The sequence below is a fragment of the Delphinapterus leucas genome, chromosome 4, assembly GCF_059928025.1.
Source record: "Delphinapterus leucas isolate spDelLeu-1000000601 "Yukka" chromosome 4, BTC_Dleu_Yukka2, whole genome shotgun sequence".
NCBI lineage: Eukaryota > Metazoa > Chordata > Mammalia > Artiodactyla > Monodontidae > Delphinapterus > Delphinapterus leucas.
The window spans coordinates 31,085,357-31,106,057 of record NC_143132.1 but is presented as its reverse complement, the minus strand read 5'-3'; the positions used below and the strand labels follow the sequence as shown (position 1 = coordinate 31,106,057).

Here is a 20,701-nt window from a genome sequence, read left to right as displayed (position 1 = left end):
GTAGGGGGCAATGAAAAAGGAGACGAGAGAGAGAGCATCAATCCACAGTACTTATGAGTAAAAGAGATGGCATTACTACTCATCCTGCAAGCATTACAACTAAAGGGATTACAAATAAGGAGATACTGCAAATAAACATGTGATAATAAATTCAACAATTTAGATGGATTAGACAAATTCATTGGTGGGCAAACACCAAAAATCCATTTACCACAACCAACAGAGAAGAAAAAAATACCTGAATAAATGTAAATTCATAACAATAAAAATAATTCACAAAGAAAACTCTAGGCACAGATATCATCATTGAATTCTAGAAGATTTAAGGAAGAAATAGGACCAGGCCTACCAAGACTCTTACAGAATGTAAAAGAGGAAGGAATACTTCCCAACCCATTAAAGCTAGCCTCCCTGATTCCAAAACCTGATGAACACATTAAAAGAACACTACCTATCAATATCCCTCATGAACATAGATGCAAAATTCTTTACTAAATGTTAGCAAATCAGATTCAGTAGTATCTGTAAAAAGCATAATATATCCTGACCAAGTGGGATTTATCCCAAGAATGCCAGGTTTATTTACCTTTGAAACCATAGAATTTATCATATTAACACAAATAAGGAGAAAGAAAATAGATTATCTGAATACACTCAGAAAAAGTATTTTGCAACTATTAAAATAAGTGAGTGAAGTTAGTAAGGCCATAAGATAAAAGGGAAATACATAAAGATAAATTTATATATAACATAAAGTAGTTGAAAAAGGGAATTTTATAAATTCACTTGTAATAGTGTAAAAAACATTAAATAGGAAAAAGTTTAACAAAACATATGTTAAGGCCATATGCTGAAATCTACAAAATATTGTTGAGAAAAATAAAGACAAATAATGGAGAGTACATCAAATTCCCACAGAGAAAGACTGACTATGAAAATGTTTAATCTTTCCAATTTGATGTATAGATCCACTGTATTTTTAAACATAAATATAATTTTTCCAACATAATTTTGTAGAAAAAAATTTTCCAAATTTTTCTTCCAACATAATTTTGTAGAAACTGACATGCTGATTTGAAAAGTATATGGAAAAGCAAAAGGTCTGGAACAGTCAAAAAAATTTTGGAGAAGAAAATGATGCAGTATTCACATTACCTGATTTCAGGACTTTCTATGAGCTATTAGTAATCAAGACACTGTGGTTTGGCATATGGATGGACATATAAACAAATGGAATCATACAGGGAATCCAGGAATGGATCCACACATATATAGTTAACTGGAGAAAGGAAAGTTTTTTCAGTGAAGGATACCTATGCATTTTGATTTTACATAAAGAAATAAATAAGCCTCAACCCTCAAATCACATGCAATTACTTTAAGATGAATTATAAAGCTATGCATAAAAGCTAAAACTATAAAGCTTCTGGAAAAAAATACCTTTGCTATCTAGATTAGGACATAGTTTCTTAGAAAGTACTAAACATGAAAGAAAAATTTGATAAATTATAGATTATGTAAATTGAAAACTTTTGCTCTTCAAAAGACACTATCAAGAAAAGGACTAAGAAAGCCATAAATTGGGAGAAAATATTTGTGATACAGCTTATGACAGATAATTTACATTGAAAATGTACAAATAACTCCTCTTAGTAACAAGAGACAAATGACACCATTTTAGAAAAGGCAAAGACTTGGAAATTTTACAAAAGAAAATATGTGAATGGCCAATAAGCACATGTGAAGTTGCTCAACATCATTAGTCATCAAAGAAAATTGAAGTTAAAATGACAATGAGGGACTCTTACACTCACTGAAGTGGCTAAAATGACAGATGGCAACATTAAATGTCAGTGAGGATGTAGAAAAACTGGAAGTCATATTCTTTCCCAGTGAGAGTATAAAATTATACAATTTGAAAAAATATTTAGAGTTCCTTATAAAGTCAAACTACATCAGTGCTGTTACCCAGAAATTCCACTTCTAGGTAATTCTCCAAAAGAAATAAAAACATATGTCCTCAAAAAATCTTCTTACACATTCTCTCAAGAGAAAAGCAGAGAAACAAAATACGATACATTCACATGATTGAATACTGCTCAGAAATAAAACATATGAATTGCATAATACATGTATGGGAGAATCTCAAAAACATTATGTTTAGTGAAAGAAGCCAGACACAAAATATTATATTCTGTATGATTCCATTTATATATATTTCAAGAAAAGTCAAACATAATCCATGGTGATAGGAAGCAATTTTCTGTAATGATGATAGTAGATTGAATAGGGATTTCTTCTTTGGGATAGTTTATTTGGATTACTAGTTTCTTTTGGCCTGTTTCTGGTTAATTTTTGACATTTTTCTGGCTAAGAGGAGGTATACAGATTTGAAACATAATGCGCCTTCTTCAGTAACTGCCTCATTTCCTATTGTATTTCAAAGGCATCAAAATTACAAATGAAACTATAGATTAAAAATAATTTTCAAACCAACTTTCAGCATGTAAACTCTTAATGATTATGATTTTAAGAAGTTTGTGGAAATCCTAAGAGCATAAGCAATTGCTAAACATTTTGTTAGAAGCTCTAGTCAGTTTATTTGCCTACATGATGTGTGCATCTTATTACTCATTATTTACTGTATTTCCACTGTTGGGATGTAGATTCAAGAAAATAATCTACCTTGTTACCAGTTGACTGATTCTAAAACACATATCATATGGATTGGTACTCACCAATTATTATTGGCTGTGGCTCACTTTTTACTCCAACTCCTGCACTGGTACTAGCTGCAACCTCTACCCGGTATTGAATACCTGGGAATAATCCACCAATTATTACAGATCGAATGGCTGCATCCACAGTTTTGTTGATGTGGAATCGTGTTTCATTCCCCAGACACCAAATCTATAGAAATGTAAAGTGAATATCAAATTATTTTTTTCTGGTAATTAGTTCATTATAATTGATTAAATCTTTTAGTAAAGACCAATCTATTTTCTAGTCTTATAGAAGTATTTGTAAATGACATTTTCTAAAGCCTAATTTCTGCTGTTTATATATATACGTATGTATGTATATATATATATATATATGTGTGTGTGTGTCTGTGTATGTGTGTGTGTGTATTAAAGAACAACAAAAGAAGCTAAAACTATGCAGCATTCCTTTATATTTTACAATCAACACTGAATGCTCATAGTACAATGATTCCCTCAGCACCTCTGCAAGGTCTGGAAAGTGGTCCTTGATTGCAAATGGCGTTTAGGTATGGATTAAAACACACAAATTCCTCTGCTTAATTTATTTATCAAGATTTATTATGCAAAGAATTATTAAAAATATGGTGATTATGAGTTGTAGTATCCAAAGTATACAGGTGCACATCGAAGTAATTTATATTTCATTTAAGAAAATATTAACTTACACAGAAGTGGTTAACAAGATTAATTGACTAAAGTTATAGATATTGACTGAGATAAAATTAAAGCCAATATTTACACTGACAGTAATAAATCTTAATATTGATCAAAACATATCTATACATACATACACATGCATGAGAACAGAGTGGTGGGAAGTCTTTAAACACTGATGTGAGGGATGCTAGGCTTGTACTTCCAATAAGAATCAAATTTTAAGTCATACATTCTTTTGGGATATGGAAATCTGTTACTGTAAAATGTGTTATAAAAAATTCTACTGTGTGTACTTATTTGTATTTCTATTATACAGTATTTATAATCTACACGGGGACACGTACATTGCTTGTTTCTGAAAGAGGTAAGTTCCTGAAACTTTTTCTTTAAAAGAATGCCTTTGAATTGCAAATGTCTTTTATTTAGTCTATGAAACCTAAGTTACTAGTGAAGGGTTATTTAGCCCTTACCAAAATATACACATTTTTACCAAAATAGGACAATCTCATATGAGCGAGAAAATTTACAACTTATGAAAAATTATCATGTTGTGAAAAAAAAATCAATATTTAAATAAATAGAAGTTGAAGATATTTAGTCCTAGATGATATAAAAGTAAAATCCTAAACTCATTAAAAAACACACACACTCCAGGGTAGATAATGTTTTGCTTTTAAAACATTGTGTCCTAACACTTATAAAATTTCTGATTTTATATAATTATGCTACTGTAAAAGCACTTACTCTTATTTTCTTATTCACATTTCTTTATAATGTGATGGGAATAATTTTAAAATAAATTCTTATGCAAATTTAGTCCATTTGCTTCAGTAACTTAACCATTAACTTAGGAAAATTCTACTTTAACTTTCACATTTTTTCCTAGAAGCAACAATGTTTTGAGTAAAATTATTCAGCTTAATTTCACATACCAACTATGAATTTCCGGGGTGAGGTGGGGTGTCTAGTTTTCTTTTCTAATAGATCTACTTAGTATGTTATTATCAGATTTCTATAAAAATTTATTAATAGCAAAAAAGCATAGTTTTGAATTTTTACAAGATTTAATGAGGTGTTTTACTCTCCCATGTAGTCTAATCACATCACAATTAATTAGAACCTTATTTCTCAAAGTTAGACAACTTGTGATTCTTAAGTGATGTCGCTCAAATGATGGTGAAGAAACAACGAATATATACTGTTTCCAAATAGCAACAAACTCATCAGTTGAAAAGTAAGAGTTTTTCACAATTTGCTTTTTCAATGGCTCCCTTTTTTCAAGTGAAATATTTTACAGAACCTTTTACCAATAACTTGGTAAAAGCAGAATTTACAGTGGGAGGCTGTACTGCCCACCCTCTTATCTCCATCTCAACTCTTTAAACTCCTGAAGCATCTTTTTAATGAGATACAGTTTAAAAACAGCTGTTCTAAGTCCCATTACACAGAAATCTAATAACAAAGATAAAGGCACTCCCTAGGATAGGGCTTCACTATCTACCCTCTACCCTGTCTCTCTAAATCCCTGAGGTTCTGCAATCACATTATTAAAACAAACAAAAAAAACAACAACAACAACGCTGCATTCTTATGGTTTGCTTGTCCAACTGAGTTTGTGTTATCTGTGACCTTGGAATTAGGTTCTATGCATCCTATGCATTTGCTTCTTTACCTGTCACACAAAGATATAAAATATTACTTTACACTCAAACTCAATAAGAGGGCCACTCGAAATGTTCCCCCTCCATGTGACCCTGAGACTTCTCTGGGCACTTTTACCTGTGAACTTTCCTTCTTCATCTGGGCCTTACCTTGTATTCTTGGATAATTCCATTCTGATGGTCAGGGGGAGGAGGATCCCAGGAAACACTAATACTTGTGCTATTGTGGCTTCCAACAGTCAGCACAGTGACAGACTGTGGTGGGGCACTTGGGGCTGCAGGGGAAGTGATTAGAATAAACACAAACTGTAAGTCTTGGTGTACATTAAGACTGCTTACAGAATATGAATATAAAGACAAAATGCAAGAAGGTCTGGTTTCCAGTAGTTCTGAATTAACAGTGACAGTTAAAAAAAAAATCCTTTATATATAATGGATAGATTAAAGCAAATACAACAGCTATGGTAATATGTCCTCAACAATAAATTTAACAGCTAACATTCAAATGAATGTTTCCTATGTGCCCAGAACTGAGGTAAGAGTAAGATTTAATTCTCATAATAACCTCAGGAAATAAAAACAACTCTTATCTCAGTTTTACAGATAAGGAAACTGAAGACTTAGCTCTAAGTCAAATAATGAGGGAGAATTTGAACCCAGGTGTGTCTGATTGATACTAGAACTTTGGTTCTTTTGACTCTAATAGGCTCGCTTTTTAAAAAACAAACAAAAAACAACAAAAAACAACAACAAAAAAAACCACTGCTATCAAAAATGTTCTGAGAGGATGCATTCCAAAATTTTATGTTATTATCTCTGAGTGGTAGCATTACTGACAATCTTTTTGTTTTGTTCTGGTTTGCGTTTAATACATAAAAACAGAAACACAGCTATAAATTTCACCAATGCAGAAAAAAGACACTTCTGTTTTCGTATTGAGAAAAATAATTGTTATAAATTGACCCATAATTTAAGATTTAAAACTTATTTTATATTGATGAGCAAGGAACTCTGATGATATAAATGAAAACAGTTCATGTTGGATCAAATGTGAAATGGACAGATTTTAATTTCCTACAATTCTCTTCCTTTATGGGAAAAACAAATCAAAGTACTAACAGTTAAAGCAAAATTCAGATAATTTTGTGGTACAAAAGAATTTTTACATATAAGATCAATGCTTTCACAACTACACAATTTAGTTCTTTGAAAACGTGTACACTTCAAACATAAAACATATTTTAAAAGACTATCAATAGGGGCTTCCCTGGTGGCGCAGTGGTTAAGAGTCCACCTGCCAAGGCAGGGCAGCCGGGTTCGAGCCCTGGTCCAGGAGGATCCCACATGCCACGGAGCAACTAAGCCCGTGTGCCACAACTGCTGAGCCTGCGCTCTGGAGCCCTCAAGCCACAATTACTGAGGCCAAGTGCCACAACTGCTGAAGCCCACGTGCCTGGAGCCCGTGCTCCAAAACAAAGAGAAGCCACCGCAATGAGAAGCCCGCGCGCCGCAACGAAGAGTAGACCCTGTTCGCCACAACCAGAGAAAAGCTTGCATGCAGCAACAAAGACCCAACGCAGCCCCCCCTCCAAAAAAAAAGCCTATCAATAAAGTTTCCCACGTTTGATAAATCTGTCACAGCATATTTCACTAAGGTATAGTCATCTTTGCATTGAGTGTAAGACACACACAGACATGTTACCACCATACTGCTCTTTATCACTCCTCTGTGTGATAAGGTTGCTCCAAAATGTGGCACAATGACATCAATCCAACCATTTGCCTACCAGTTTTGTAGTTATTAAGTAGACATCATTGAAAAGTAACATTTTGGAGAACTGGTTTCTCATCTGCCTTACCGCCAGCTTGGCGAGAACACCGTGCCTATTTCCTGACCTGTCAATTATTACACAGATGTGAAAGAACCTGCTCATTGCTCCCAGACAAGCCCAGCTTAGTTCCAATTTGTTCCCTTCAGAAGGCCACAGAAAGCGGAAATGAACGTATACCGAATGGTGACAAATGTCTAGTCTAGAGGAAAAGTCTAACTGCAGTGAAATTGATTTTTGGAAATATGCTTCAAATGTAGCATTCTGTATTAAATTTACCCACCCCACTCATTAGTTCTACACATTATCCACATAAAGTAAAATTTAATGGGGGATAAAGATCCTATTATTAATTTATTTTCTTTACAAATCTTAAAAGTAGACTAATGATGCCTTTAAAAATATGCACTTCAGCTCATGTCAGTATATCACACTGTAAACCAATATGAAGATAACATTTCTCTGTGTTGCTTATTATAAGATATGTATAATTTAAAAGTTCTTTGGTCAAACATGTACCTCTCTGTTACCATGAACAACCTACACACATTTTCTTAAGGTTGCTCTTATATTGATTTATATAAAATGTTTTTGTACGTAAAATTAGTACAAAAGCAGAAAAGGGGGGAATTTATTATAGTTGGTATCTGATTTTTTGTTCTTTTTTTTTTTTTTTTTTTTTTTTGCGGTAGGCGGGCCTCTCACTACTGTGGCCTCTCCCGTTGCGGAGCACAGGCTCCGGACGCGCAGGCTCAGTGGCCATGGCTCACAGGCCCAGCCGCTCCATGGCATGTGGGATCTTCCCGGACCGGGGCACGAACCCGCATCCCCTGCATCGGCAGGCGGACTCTCAACCACTGCACCACCAGGGAAGCCCGGATTTTTTGTACTTTGATGATAGCATTCATTATAAACCTCTAGTTTAGGGAAGGAGACACTAGAAAATGGACTGGTTGAGACCAACATTAATTTCATGTCCATCACAGACTGACTTTAAAAGTATCTGCAGGTAAGAAAAGTTACAAAGGGAAGAGGGAGAGGGAACATCACTAAGAAGAATGCTGCTGCAAACATGCAAGGGGCCTTCCGGATTAGAAATTATGAATCAGACTGGCAGAGCCCATAGGGAAGGAGGCTTATGAAAGGAAATGTCATGCTTTACTCTACCCAAACAAAGAGAGACAAAGAACAGCCTGTGTACTTGGGTTTCCATTAGCCTGTCCTTTAATGAAGCCAAATGAGCTAAATCCATGTGTAAAAAAAAAAAAATAGGAAAACATTATAATCAAATTCCAGTGCACTGAAAAACAAGATTTGAAGCGAATGTTTCCTTAAGGAAAATTCAAACTACTTGAATGTCATCTTTTTGAGTTGTTAGATTCTATGAAATTCTCAGAATAAAAGGAGAAAATGATACTTCCTGGATTGACTTTTAGAATCTCTTTTGCTACCCTTCTAAGGAAGATGATAAACTAGAACTTCAACAGAAATTGATTTCATTATTTAAGTATGGTTTATGTTAGAAATCTGAATACTGACCTTCTTCAGTAGTACGAACTGTTTTAGACTCACTATCCATTCCTTGGAACTCATTAAAATATGGTCGAACTTTAATTTCATAAGTCACCCCCTTTTTCAGATTGACTAAGACAGCACTTCGCTCAGTCGGGACTTTAGCATCTAAATTCTGCCATGTTGATGTAGCCTGCAGGCCTGAAGTCTGACGGTACATCACTCGGTAGCCTTGAATAAACTGGGGTTGGCGATCAACCTGAAAAACAAAGCAAAAGACTTTTGAAACCAAATGGAAGTGTTTGAGTGATGCCATGGCTTTCTAATTCATCTCCCTGCTTCTAATATCCTTTTCCAGTTCTGAGTTCACGTTGCTCCTAAGTTGTTATTTCCAAAATGAAGAGTGGAACAACATTCTCTCCTGTTAAAAATACTTCATAGCAGCTAAGATACTCAATTAATTCAAATTCTTTGGATTAGCACAAAAGCCTGTCAAGGCCTAGACATGCCAATGTTTCTAGCTTTGTTGCTCGTCTGTTCGTTCTTTTTTTGTAGTCAACAATTCTCATTTTTGTGGTTTTATATGTAGTGTGCTATTTGTCCGGAATCTCCATTCTCATCCCTTGTTCATTCACTAATGCCTTCACTCACTCAAACATTTTCTGAGTTCCTACTAAGAGGTGCCAGTTATTCTGTTAACTCTGAGGGTAAAAATGGAGAATGAAAGTAGAGTCAGTCCCAGGCCTCATGGTGCATAGAATTCAGGTAGGAGGTGGGCATTATTTAATGATCACTCAAACAATGGGCAGGTTACATTCATAACAAATAAGCATACGCAGATTTTATGAATGAGTTGTACTAGGAGCTAAGAAAGCATAGAGTGGAGAGGAAGTTGAGTGGTCAGGAAGGGGAGACAGTTTCCTGGAAGAAGAACAAGTGCTGAGGTCTGCATAGAAAGTGAGACTTATTTAGGGGAAGAAGAGTAGGAACAGAATGTGTAAAATTCCTGTAGCTGAAGGAAGCATATGAAAGAGACTCAAGAGTTGTGGCGCCAGAGCGTCTGTTTTAAATGCATATGAAAAGCTTATACCCATTAACAAATATTAAATGAAAGACATTTATTAAGTTATCAACTTCTGGCTCCTCCAATATCCCACTATTGGCACAACCTGACAACTTCCTTGATCCTTTCATTCATTTGAGGTACAGAGGATAAGCAGCTGTTTTTAATAAAAATCTGAGATTTGGAACCTGAAAACCAATATCAAAATATCAAAAAATATCAAAAAACAAGTTCTTGTTTTACATTTATTGAAAAGTCTTTATTGGAGTTACCATTGTTTCATTTCAGGGATAAAGGGACTTTTAGCTTTTTAAACTTTTTTAATGTCTTGCCATTTTTTAGAAATGCTTGACAAATATAACTAGCACAGCACCTTCTTCAATTAATATTCCATATGCTGTAGTTTAGTAGCCATATTTTAAGAAGCCTTTAACTTGACATATTTCACTGTCAAATAATGTGTAAAATTCAATGGAGAAGAGATGGAATAACCTCATTTTAGGAAGGTTGAGGAGAGAGAGGAAATAAAGAAGGTGATGATGGAAATGGTTACTTCAGCTTTTTAAAAATGTCTTTATCCAACTGTTAACACATAATAAACAAAAGGTATTCTTTCATGTATTAACTTCTGGCATTTCTTCATTAGTTGCAGCATTTAAAAATATTTTTTTAAGTGACGACAGAAAATTAAAAAATACAGAACCTCAATCAAAATACAGTGAAACAAAGGGACATTTTTTTGGTATTTAGAATGTCCAAGCTAGAAAAATCCATAAAGTTGGTAAGCATGAGCATGTGTGTTTCTAAGTATAGCTAATTCCAGTTTCACAGATGAGTCTCAACAAGTAAGAATTCCTTCACCCACCTGACAGTTTTCTAACCCTCAAAGATTTGTGGAATTAGTGCTACACTTGTATGAGGTTATGTCAAGGAAAAGTAAGCTCGGTTCTGATACCAAAGCTCATGATCTTTGAATCCTAATGCATGCTAGCAGTTTGTGTTCATACCAAAATACGTATTTTTTGAAAAGCAGAAGTTGTTCTGACATTATAAAACAAGGCAAGTAAAAAGCAAAAAGGTAAATTTATGAGAGCCAGGAGAGATGCCTTTCATCAAAACTGTCAATGTTCAAAATAATCCCTGCAGCATATGTTAAAACAACATTAAGCTTGCAGTTTATAAACTTCTCTGCATTCACTTTAAGTGAATTTATATACTGAAAGAAAGACATAACTCACAATAATAGCTTGTTAATACTGAAAGAAGCAAGCTGTGTTTTTAAGAAGGACATTAAGCAGCTGTTTCCAGATGAAGGGAGTCTGTAAATCAGGGTAAATTGCTTTTATCCATGTTTGGTTTTCATTAATTAAGTGTTTTAGGACTTTATGAAGCTAATGTTTACTACACAACATTGCTTTGCTCACTTCAGTGTACATTGCCTTCAACCAGTGTATTCTAATGGCCTGCTTAAGAGCTAAATAGTTTAACTTGATTTTGCGCGGTTGCTATACATTCTTTTCAGAAGGAAATTTGTTGTTACAGGTGAAAGCAAAAATGAAAATGCTGCATATTACCTATTAAAAAAATAGGTGGGATTTTTAGTGGATATGTGCTCTACAGCACTGACTTTTGGAGCACCTTTTGACAAGTGGTCACTTTTGAGTTAAACCTTATGCTTGTCACTAGTTTTATTAACATTCTAGTTATAAGAAGGAGGATTTTCTTTTAGAGTTGATTATAATCAGAGTCCAGCCACAAATCCATGCATGGGCTTATAGAATTAAAAAAATTGGTATTTTCTGGTATCTGAATACAAATGAATTGTCTTAAGGAACATGTGAAGTGAAGAGAGTTTCAGTCTTCAGGTCACAAGGTCTCTATTAAGTGATGGCTTAGCCTTTTAAACTTTCTGAGCCTCAGTTTACTTAGTTTGCTCAAATAATATGCATATTACAAGGGCACAGAAACAATTAAATGACTAATACAGTTTAAAGCACTCTGAAGTTTTAGAGCTGTACAATGATAAAGCATTGTTACGTAAGGGATATACTAAAAATGGGGGCCCATATGTGGCCCTCAAATCATCACTTTCATTAAAAGGTTTAAAGCGAGATGCTCAATATCGATCATTTCAATTTTTAAAATTCCATCTATACTGAAAATTCAAGTTGAATTTCCTTTGGTGGGCTTAGCCTTCTAAGTAACTGATCTGGGTTTAATTGAGTTCTGAAATTCAAGTTCGCCAAAACACTCTTTCAACTCCAGTAGCTGTGATGTTTAAGGGGCAAGGGGCCTGTAATCCTTTTTGTCCTTGAATAAAAACAAAACACTCACACACACAAAAACTAGAATAATGATTTTAAAATAAGGGATTTATTGCTATTTTCTTTGTAAAACAGCCATTTTCATCATTTTTACCTACCCTCATTATAACAGCAGTCACTTTTAGAAAGTAGCCTTTGTTAAGTACTGTTGCTTCAAGATTAGACTTGTGGGGCAGGCAGATGGTCTTTCCAGTTCAAACATCCTATGTGTTTGGTAATAGAATCCTGCCAACTATTGATAAACCATATCAGCTGACCCCTAATCGAAATACATGGGCTGGGGAATATATTTCTTCCCTCAAACGTCAACATGTCTATAACTCAAATACTAACAGTGTTATAACTCAAAGAACATACACATTTAGCAAGTTGAAAATATGACATGAAAATGAAATATTTGGTTACAATTTCTTTGGCAACTGATCTGACTTCCAGCCTAAATTTATTTCACTAAAATTTACCTCTGAAATACGTACTTATCTCATGTGTAACTACAAATTCGTGGGGAATTTGTGATATAATTGAATGGTTTCTTTTCTAAAGTAGAAAGTTAAAATGTATGAAAACAACTGATTTGATCATTCAACAGACAGTTACTGAAAAAGTATTTCATAATGAATTCTTTGTTCTGAAAAAACAGAAATGAAAGCATGAACTTTGGACTCTCAGAACACAAGCTCATGAGGGATAGAGATATGCAAACTAGAAATGACAAGTTTCTTGGGATATAGAGATGAATATGACAAGGTCCCTCTCCTGGAAGAACTCCCAGACTACTGATCTGAAATTTTTATCTAATTTGATTTATTCTTTTAAATTCAGTGACTTTTACAGTGATTAACTTCATAAACATAATGACTTTGATTCTTACCCAAATAATTTCCACATTTAGAAGCAGCTTAAAAAAGAAACCCCTTCAAAACTCACAACAAAGCAGAAAAGACTTTTTCAATTTAGACTGAGGAAGAATCTGTTGTTCAAAATATAACCCTTTCCTTGGCTTTATTTGTTTGGTATCTAGCCAAAGCTACAGAAAGATGGAAGAGCCATGGCAAATGATACCCTTCCTGTGCCATTGGAAAAATGATGAGGTCATTATACTCCCTTCACGGGAGCAGAAGAATAGAAACCATTATATGCAGAAAACAGAATAAGTCTATGTGAAATTAAATCAAAAATAAAATTGGAAACAATGTAATCTTAAATAATCATAATTACTCTTAAAACATAAATTTAGTTTTATTTTTTGTTAAAGCATTACCCAGTTTGGTACTCACTAAACATTTGACTAGTGTGGTTTAAGAAGTAAAGTGCCCCATCCAGGATCATATGTTGAAATTCCACAGTTAAAGGTATTTCTTTCAACTAAATATTTGTCTACAGTTTATCTTTAAAGTGAAAAACACAAAAAGCAGGTTTAAAGTAAGGAAATTCTAATCCTATCTTTACCTGTAAATAGATGTAGGCTACTGGGAACACTGTTCAACCTGTCTGCGTTGGTTTCCTTTTACAAGTCTATAGAACTGGACAAAACAGCCTTAAATGTTAATTTAGTTTCCTCTGTTCAAATAAATAATGCCTCTATATTTCCCCGTATAGATGTAGATAAGTGATAATGTTGTTTCTGATGCCTGAGGATAGAGTTAATCACTTCCTCTTTGATTGAAACCTGTGTTTATAAAATGTGTACATACGGTTATGGCCCTTATCCCTGTGTACCGTCATTAAGAATTCCCACGTTTTTCTCAAGCAGATTTGTGTCTCTTTATACAGTGTTTCCCCACATCTAGTACAAAACCGGTCCTCAAAAAATGCTTGTTGAACTATGTTTGCTCAATGGTTTTATTAATAAGAGGACGCTGGAATAATTCTCTTCATTGTGTTTCATATTTCAAACATAATTAATTAAGAACTGACGAAAAATAACTGGTTTTCCTTTTTCAACTTCTTTTGTTAAGGGAATTGATGGAAATGGGTGAAATAGTTTCCTAAAGAAACTTGGATTCTAAGGGGGAAAAATCCATTTTTTTTTTAACTTACTGTCATTCTTCTACTACCACAAAAACAATAACAACAACAAAACTAATAGTCATAATTATAAATACTTTCTAATTAATATAATTCTTTCTAATTAATTATGATGGATATAATTCTAATATTATAATTAAAGTGAAAATTTTCTAGATATCCATAACTCAAATGACCATTACTTACACAACATACAAGATCTAGCACAAATATGGGGGGTTTTAAAAAACTGCTCTTTTATCATCCTTATGGATTTTTAGCGGCAAGAGATCTCAGGCATAAATGAGAAGTTGGCAAAAACCGTATTAGGCACAGGGAAGAACATTATCTGGCTCTTCACAAAACAGACACACATAGACACAAACACATATACAAGGGTTAATATCCTCTAATATGAGTAATATGGCTATTTTTATGCTATTTCTTGTTTTCATTTCAGTGACTATCATGCGATGAAAACATTTGTATTTTGAAATAACAGTGGGCAGGTTGACATTTAATAATGCATGGAATTTGGAATTGGATGTTCTTAGCATATATTAAAATATCAATCTACTCCTTAAAACCCATTAATTTTTTTTACTACATATGTCAAATTATTAAAATTATATACTTTTCTTGGTACTGCTGGATGAGATTCAGCTAAAAGAATGTGAAGATGATTGATTTATATTTAGAAGAGAACTTCAAATAAAATTTTTTGTGCTTCAAATGACATCATTAAGAAAGTAAAAAAACATCCCACAGACTGGGAGAAAATATTTACAAATCATATATCTGATAAAGGATTTGTATCCAATATGTAAAGAACATTATAGAGCTATACTAAGAAGACAAACAACTCAATTTAAAAATGGGCAAAGAATTTGAACAGACATTTCTCTAAAGAAGATATACGAATGCTCAATAAGCACATGAAACATTCAAAACACTAGTCATTAAAGAAATGTAAATTAAAATCGCAATGATATACCACCCATACCCACTAGAACAGCTATAATCAAAAGGACAGGATAAGATGCAAGAGAAACTGGCAAGGATGTGAAAGAAACTAGAACCTTCAAATATTGCTTGTGGGAGCATAAAATTGTGTAACCACTTTGGAAAACATTATGGCAGCTCATCCAAACGTTAAGTAGAGAGTTTAATTCAACAATTCCTAAGTATACACAAGAAAAATGAAAATATACATCGATGTGTACACAAGTGTTCACTGCACCATCATTCATAATGGTCAAAAGTGGAAACAACTCAAAGATGAATCAGCTGATAAATGGATAAACAGATGTATGAGATACATCTATACAATGGAATTCTACTCTATAATAAAAAGGAACAAAGTACTAATAATACATGCTACAACATGGATGAACCTCAATAACATCATGCTGAGTGAAAGAAGCCTGACACAAAAGATCGTATATTGTATAATTTCATTCACATGGAAGAAACAGGCAAATTTATATGGACAGAGAACAGATTAGTGGTTGCAAAGGGCTAAAGTCAGGGGAACGGAGGAGTGACTGCTAATGGGCGGAGGGTTTCACTTTGGGATGATGAAATGTACTAAAATCAGATTCTGCTGATGACTGCACAACTCTGCAAAGATACCAGACAATACTGAGTCGTACACTTTAACTCTGGTATGTTAATTATATCTCAGTAAGGCCATTTAAAAATTCAGGAGACAGATCGTATTGTTTATATTGCGACCTATTTTTACTCTAGTCACACTTTTATCTATGGAATTTTTTTTCTTCTTTGCCTTTGATTACACCTTGACTTTAAATGGTGAGTCTTTTTGCTACTTTTTTTTTTTTTTTTTTGGTTTGTTTGTTTGCTTTTTCCTGTTTTGGTTTGTTTTCTTAAAGGAGTAAAAGAGACTACCATTAGGATAGTCTTTAAAAACTTACCGTCCATGTGACTTGAACAGTGGTGGGAGTCAATACAACCGGAGTATGAAGATGGACAAGGACGTCGCCGAGTTCTTTCTGGACTTGTCTGTGGTCCACTCCCTGTGCTGGTGGGCTGATATCTACAGGGATAACCATTCCCAATTTTTTAAAATTAATAGTGGAATTCTAATATACATTATATAAGCCAATATTATGCCATTAGAAATAATTCCAGGGGAAAAATTAGGAACTCTTTGGGACAAACAACGTTACAGCATATTTATATATGTACCACCATTTTAGAACATAATTTGAGAACTGATATCTTCACTAAAATAATATTAATAAAAGTGTATGCAACCCCTTATCCCCACTCAGTACACTGCTGTGAAAGATCTATTATTTTCTTATTAAAGGATGAAGTATGTGCTGCAAGACTTCTTTAGAAACATCAGTTTTACACAGATGTTGCCATGTTGAAGGACTTTTCCAAGTAGTTAATGGGGCCAGGTCTGAAAATTGCTGTTGAGGAATTTGTTCAATCCCTTTCCCCAGTTATAGGTTGTGTGTTCCTATTCCTTGACCTATTTCAGTCTGGGAGTGTGGAAGAGGAAGTAATCAGGGGGACTGTGAGTGAATTATGTTACTAAAAGTAAACAAAATGACGGAAAGAAGGGGAAGAACCCTCCCAAATTCACAAAAATAATTTTGACCAATTTAAAATGCTGATAAAATGTTCTATGTAATAAATTCTGAGCAGTACTCCAATATCTGACAAAAAATCATGATATTTTTTCGAAGTGATGGGGGGTAGGAGGGAGAAAGAATTACAATGTTTAAAATGATATACTCTCAGCCATAAACTGTTCTGACCCCTTAGTCACCATTCGCCTAAATACTACTCTACTTCCCATACAATGGTTTACATCCTATGTGTCCATTAAGAAAAAAGATAAACTATAGACGTCCAAGTCCATCAAATTGCTATCAAACACTGAATTTCACACATACTCAAATCAGCTTCTTTAACTGGTGCGCTGTAATGTTACGTTGGATTTTTTTCTTCAATCACCTTATTTAAGGAATGAAGTCCAATTTAAAAGGATTTACTTTCTTAATCTTGTTTTCTCCTATTTCCTCAGGCCACAATGCGACACTCTTGCAAAAATATTTTTAAGTGCATATCTCAGCCATAACTTAAATTGGGTGCACTAACTTAAGTTGGAACATAAATAATTAGGGACTACATTTTGGTAATTTTTTTCCAGTTCCACTTTTTTTCATCCTTAACATAAACAACACAGTGAGTTTTACTTGATTTAGAAATCATATATATATATATATATATATATATATGTGTGTGTGTGTGTGTGTGTGTGTATTATTAATATCATGTGAATACTATTAATCTTTGCTGATATATCTATGATCTACTGTGATATTGATGGTACAAGTACTTGCTGCCTTGCTGAAATAAGAAATTGCTAAATTCTACAGTATTTAATATCTTTGAAAAATAAGAGCTCACACAGCCAAGTGTTCTTTGCAAAGAAGTGCTTTGCAGAATGCAAAGCTGCTGAAAGTGTGGTGTCAAAAATGATCCTGGGCTTCCCTGGTGGCGCAGTGGTTGAGAGTCTGCCTGCCGATGCAGGGGACGCGGGTTCTTCCCCCGGTCCGGGAAGATCCCACAAGCCGTGGAGCGACTGGGCCCGTGAGCCATGGCCGCTGAACCTGCGCGTCCGGAGCCTGTGCTCCGCAACGGGAGAGGCCACAACAGTGAGAGGCCCGCGTATCGCAAAAAAAAAAAAAAATGATCTGGGTACTACAATTTCTTGACTTAAAACCATACACCTCTTCATTTTCTAGTTCAATAATTTAATGTACTCATTAAATTCAGACACACTAAAAGCAACTGGATCCTGGCAAGGTAAAATTGAAACAGTTTCAGGTCGTCAAATTCCTTCTTGTACTTTTTCCTTCTCTTGAGACAGGTTCTTTACCTACAGTCCCTTTATCATTATGGGAAATTAATCACATTAGTGCTTAGAGAACAACAGCAAAGTGGCATCCCCTCCTCCCTTGACTGTCATTATGTCAGCGACGTTGCAAAATCACGTGGTAACTTTATTTGACTTGATTCCTTTAAGGTGCCCTTCTCTGTTATAATAGCATGCTAGTTGCTATCACCGAACTACATTGTAATTATAATAATATTTTATGGCTGTATGGTGCTTTTCATAGCATAAAAATACTACTTTGAATTATAAATATCTTGTTCAAAGCCTTTTACAAATAAGAAATAATTAACCCTTTCTCAAGAACCGTGTGGGAAGTAAGCTGTAACAAATAATAAAGCCACCGTTTCTATTTTATTAATTCCCTTCACCTACTAGTAAGAAGGAAAATTATAATTCAACATCCCATATTAACCCCTAGACTGCAGCAACTTCTCAGTTTGAAGCGGCAGGCTATGAAAGATGAGATGAGAAATCTTCCATTTTGATCTTATAATATTCTGGGTGGGTGTTTTTGTTTTGTTTTGTTTTTTATTAGTCAAAAGCATTGCATACCTCGGGAAGAAAGCTTGGTTTACTGCTTCCTGAAACAAATTGTTCCTTTAAACATGTGGTTTAATAAAATACACTGTAATGATGCTTGTCAAACTTAAGCATTAACATTCCTGGAGGGCACTTTAACAGGCTGCCAGGCGCCATCCCCAGAGCTTCTGAGTCAGGGACTGAGAATCTGCATTTCTAATGTGGCCCCAGGCGATGCATATGCTGCTTCTGTGGGAACCACACCTTGAGACCCACTGCACTATCAAAACACAATTCCTGAACTAGAGGAAGTAATTTTGATATCCCTAACAGGGCATTTTATCCATTAAAGATCACTTTTTGCTATTGTACAATTAATTTCAAAGAAGGAGGAACATTTTTCCTTCTTTTGAAATATAGTAAAGCCCTACAGTTAAGCCCCAATTTAACTTACTATGTAATTGTACCAAATTATTCTGTTTCTTTTTTACCAAATAGACCCTGACAACTCCAGAAAGAGGACACACTCACCAAGGTGAACAACAAGTTTTCTTCTCTTTCACTGGATCAGGTCTAGTGAAACATTATAATAAGTAATGCAGACACATTTATCTTTGGTCCTGCAACCCCTTTGTCCTTAAAGATCTGTTTAATGCCTCCTTCTAGAAACAGTCATGTTTGCAGCTATTGAAATTACCTTGTGTGCGCACAGGATCTGACATAGCACTTGGGTCACTGAGACCTTGGGGGTTGATTGCTCTCACCATGAATAAATAGATTGTATTGGGCCGCAGTCCTCTCACTGTATAGAGGGTGGTCTTTACGTGGTTTGCCACTGTCTGCCAGCTATTGCTCACTGATTGGCTGAAACATGAACAGAAATTTCATTTAAACAGCAGTCATAAGGGTCTTGGAAATGGAGTTGGGTATCAATGACAAAGGTTAATGGCTGAAAATTAAACACGCACACACACAACGCTTGAAGTGTTCAGCCCAATAAATGAAACATTTGGATGATTTCAGTTTATTCAACAACAAAGCCGAGCCCACCTAACGGAAGTGCCATGCACAACAAAATTAAACTCAGCCCAGGAGATGTGATAGCCCTTTGCTAAAGCACAGCAGCCACTAAATGAATACCTGTAAAAGGAACAGAGGCCAAGATCACAACATCAAGTTTATACAATAAATATGGTCCTCGTAAATGTATATATATATACCTTGAAAAGAATTAACCTGTAGAAAGAATAAATGGACTACAGAGTAAATTATGCCAATACATTTTCCTGTTACAAGGTGTGTTTTCTTTTGCATCAATTCCACATGCAATATTATAATAGAGCCTTCTAAAACTACATATCTGTAAAAGAAGAAAGGAAGCATGTAATGAATATTTTCCCTTGGTCACATTTTTAATAAAATTGTACATTACACAGTATTGTGATTTATCACTTCGGGATGGTGAAATATCTCTGAATCTGTATGTGTGGACCCTTTAACAGTCATCTGCAGACGGGATGCCCTTTTATAGCACTTTGTCTAAGGTCAAATGCTGCTTTTGTTTAGAATGAGGAGGAAATGTGATTTTCAGGGCTGTCTGTTTATTTTTCAGAAGTCTTTTTACATCAAAGCATGAAACTTACAGAAAAACACTGTTTTGAAATTTGAAAACTATATATCGATCCTTAACTTTAATAGATTAGGGAAGCCTAAAATGAAAGTGATGATTTGTCCTAATGCTTAAAAAGGAGAGAGGCTATCACTATATTTATAGTGACAAACAGAAGCACATTGAAACTAAATATGAAGCCACATTTTCCCATTAGTACAACTATTTTTTCAAATTCTCATAAAACAATTTTATACTAGTATTTGCTAAATTATAGTCTATATCCTTGAATTGACGGCAATTATTTCAAATAACAATTGGACATATCTTTTCCTTTCAGCAATCAGAAGTGCATGTACTCAATCTCTTAATTGTAGCTTTTAATATTCTCTTAGGCATAGCCAATACACGTATTCAAATATATAGTATAAAACACTGGAATTATTTTAAATTCTGCTCTAATTATTAGGAAGTAAAATTCCAAGCTTCCATGCCTCAATAACAGTTGCATAACTTAAAAAGTGTCTGTACCTAATTAAATTATTTTCTGCTTAGTTCTAAAGCCAAAATTCACATCTGATAAATCCCTACAATGGTCAAGAGCTAAGTGATTATGTCATAACTAGATCCCTACAGACGTAGGCATGGATAATGCATATTTAATCTTATAATTAAGGTATGAATGAAAAATAAAACTAAAGTCTATTCTTGAATAAAGTCAGATATAAAAGATAAATTCTTAAAATGCACTGATTAAGCATGTCCTTAGAATAAAACAGCAGGATAGCTCACTTGAGATTTTAGGATATAGGAGCTAAAGC

General features: G+C 34.3%; 1 protein-coding gene across 1 annotated transcript in view; it reads right to left on the bottom strand.

Annotated features, from left to right (window-relative positions):
* The window catches only part of ROBO2 (roundabout guidance receptor 2), an 83,219-nt gene extending 63,786 nt beyond the window's left edge, over positions 1 to 19,433 (bottom strand). Inside the window, exons 1-5 of the mRNA XM_022578293.3 lie at positions 18,969 to 19,433; positions 15,753 to 15,874; positions 8,452 to 8,683; positions 5,234 to 5,358; positions 2,739 to 2,910 (exon numbers count right to left, since the gene is read on the bottom strand). Coding sequence (XP_022434001.2) covers positions 2,739 to 2,910; positions 5,234 to 5,358; positions 8,452 to 8,683; positions 15,753 to 15,874; positions 18,969 to 19,038 — 721 coding nt within the window. The 5' untranslated portion in view covers positions 19,039 to 19,433. The remainder of the gene's footprint in view (positions 1 to 2,738; positions 2,911 to 5,233; positions 5,359 to 8,451; positions 8,684 to 15,752; positions 15,875 to 18,968) is intronic.
* Positions 19,434 to 20,701: the final 1,268 nt, after the last annotated feature.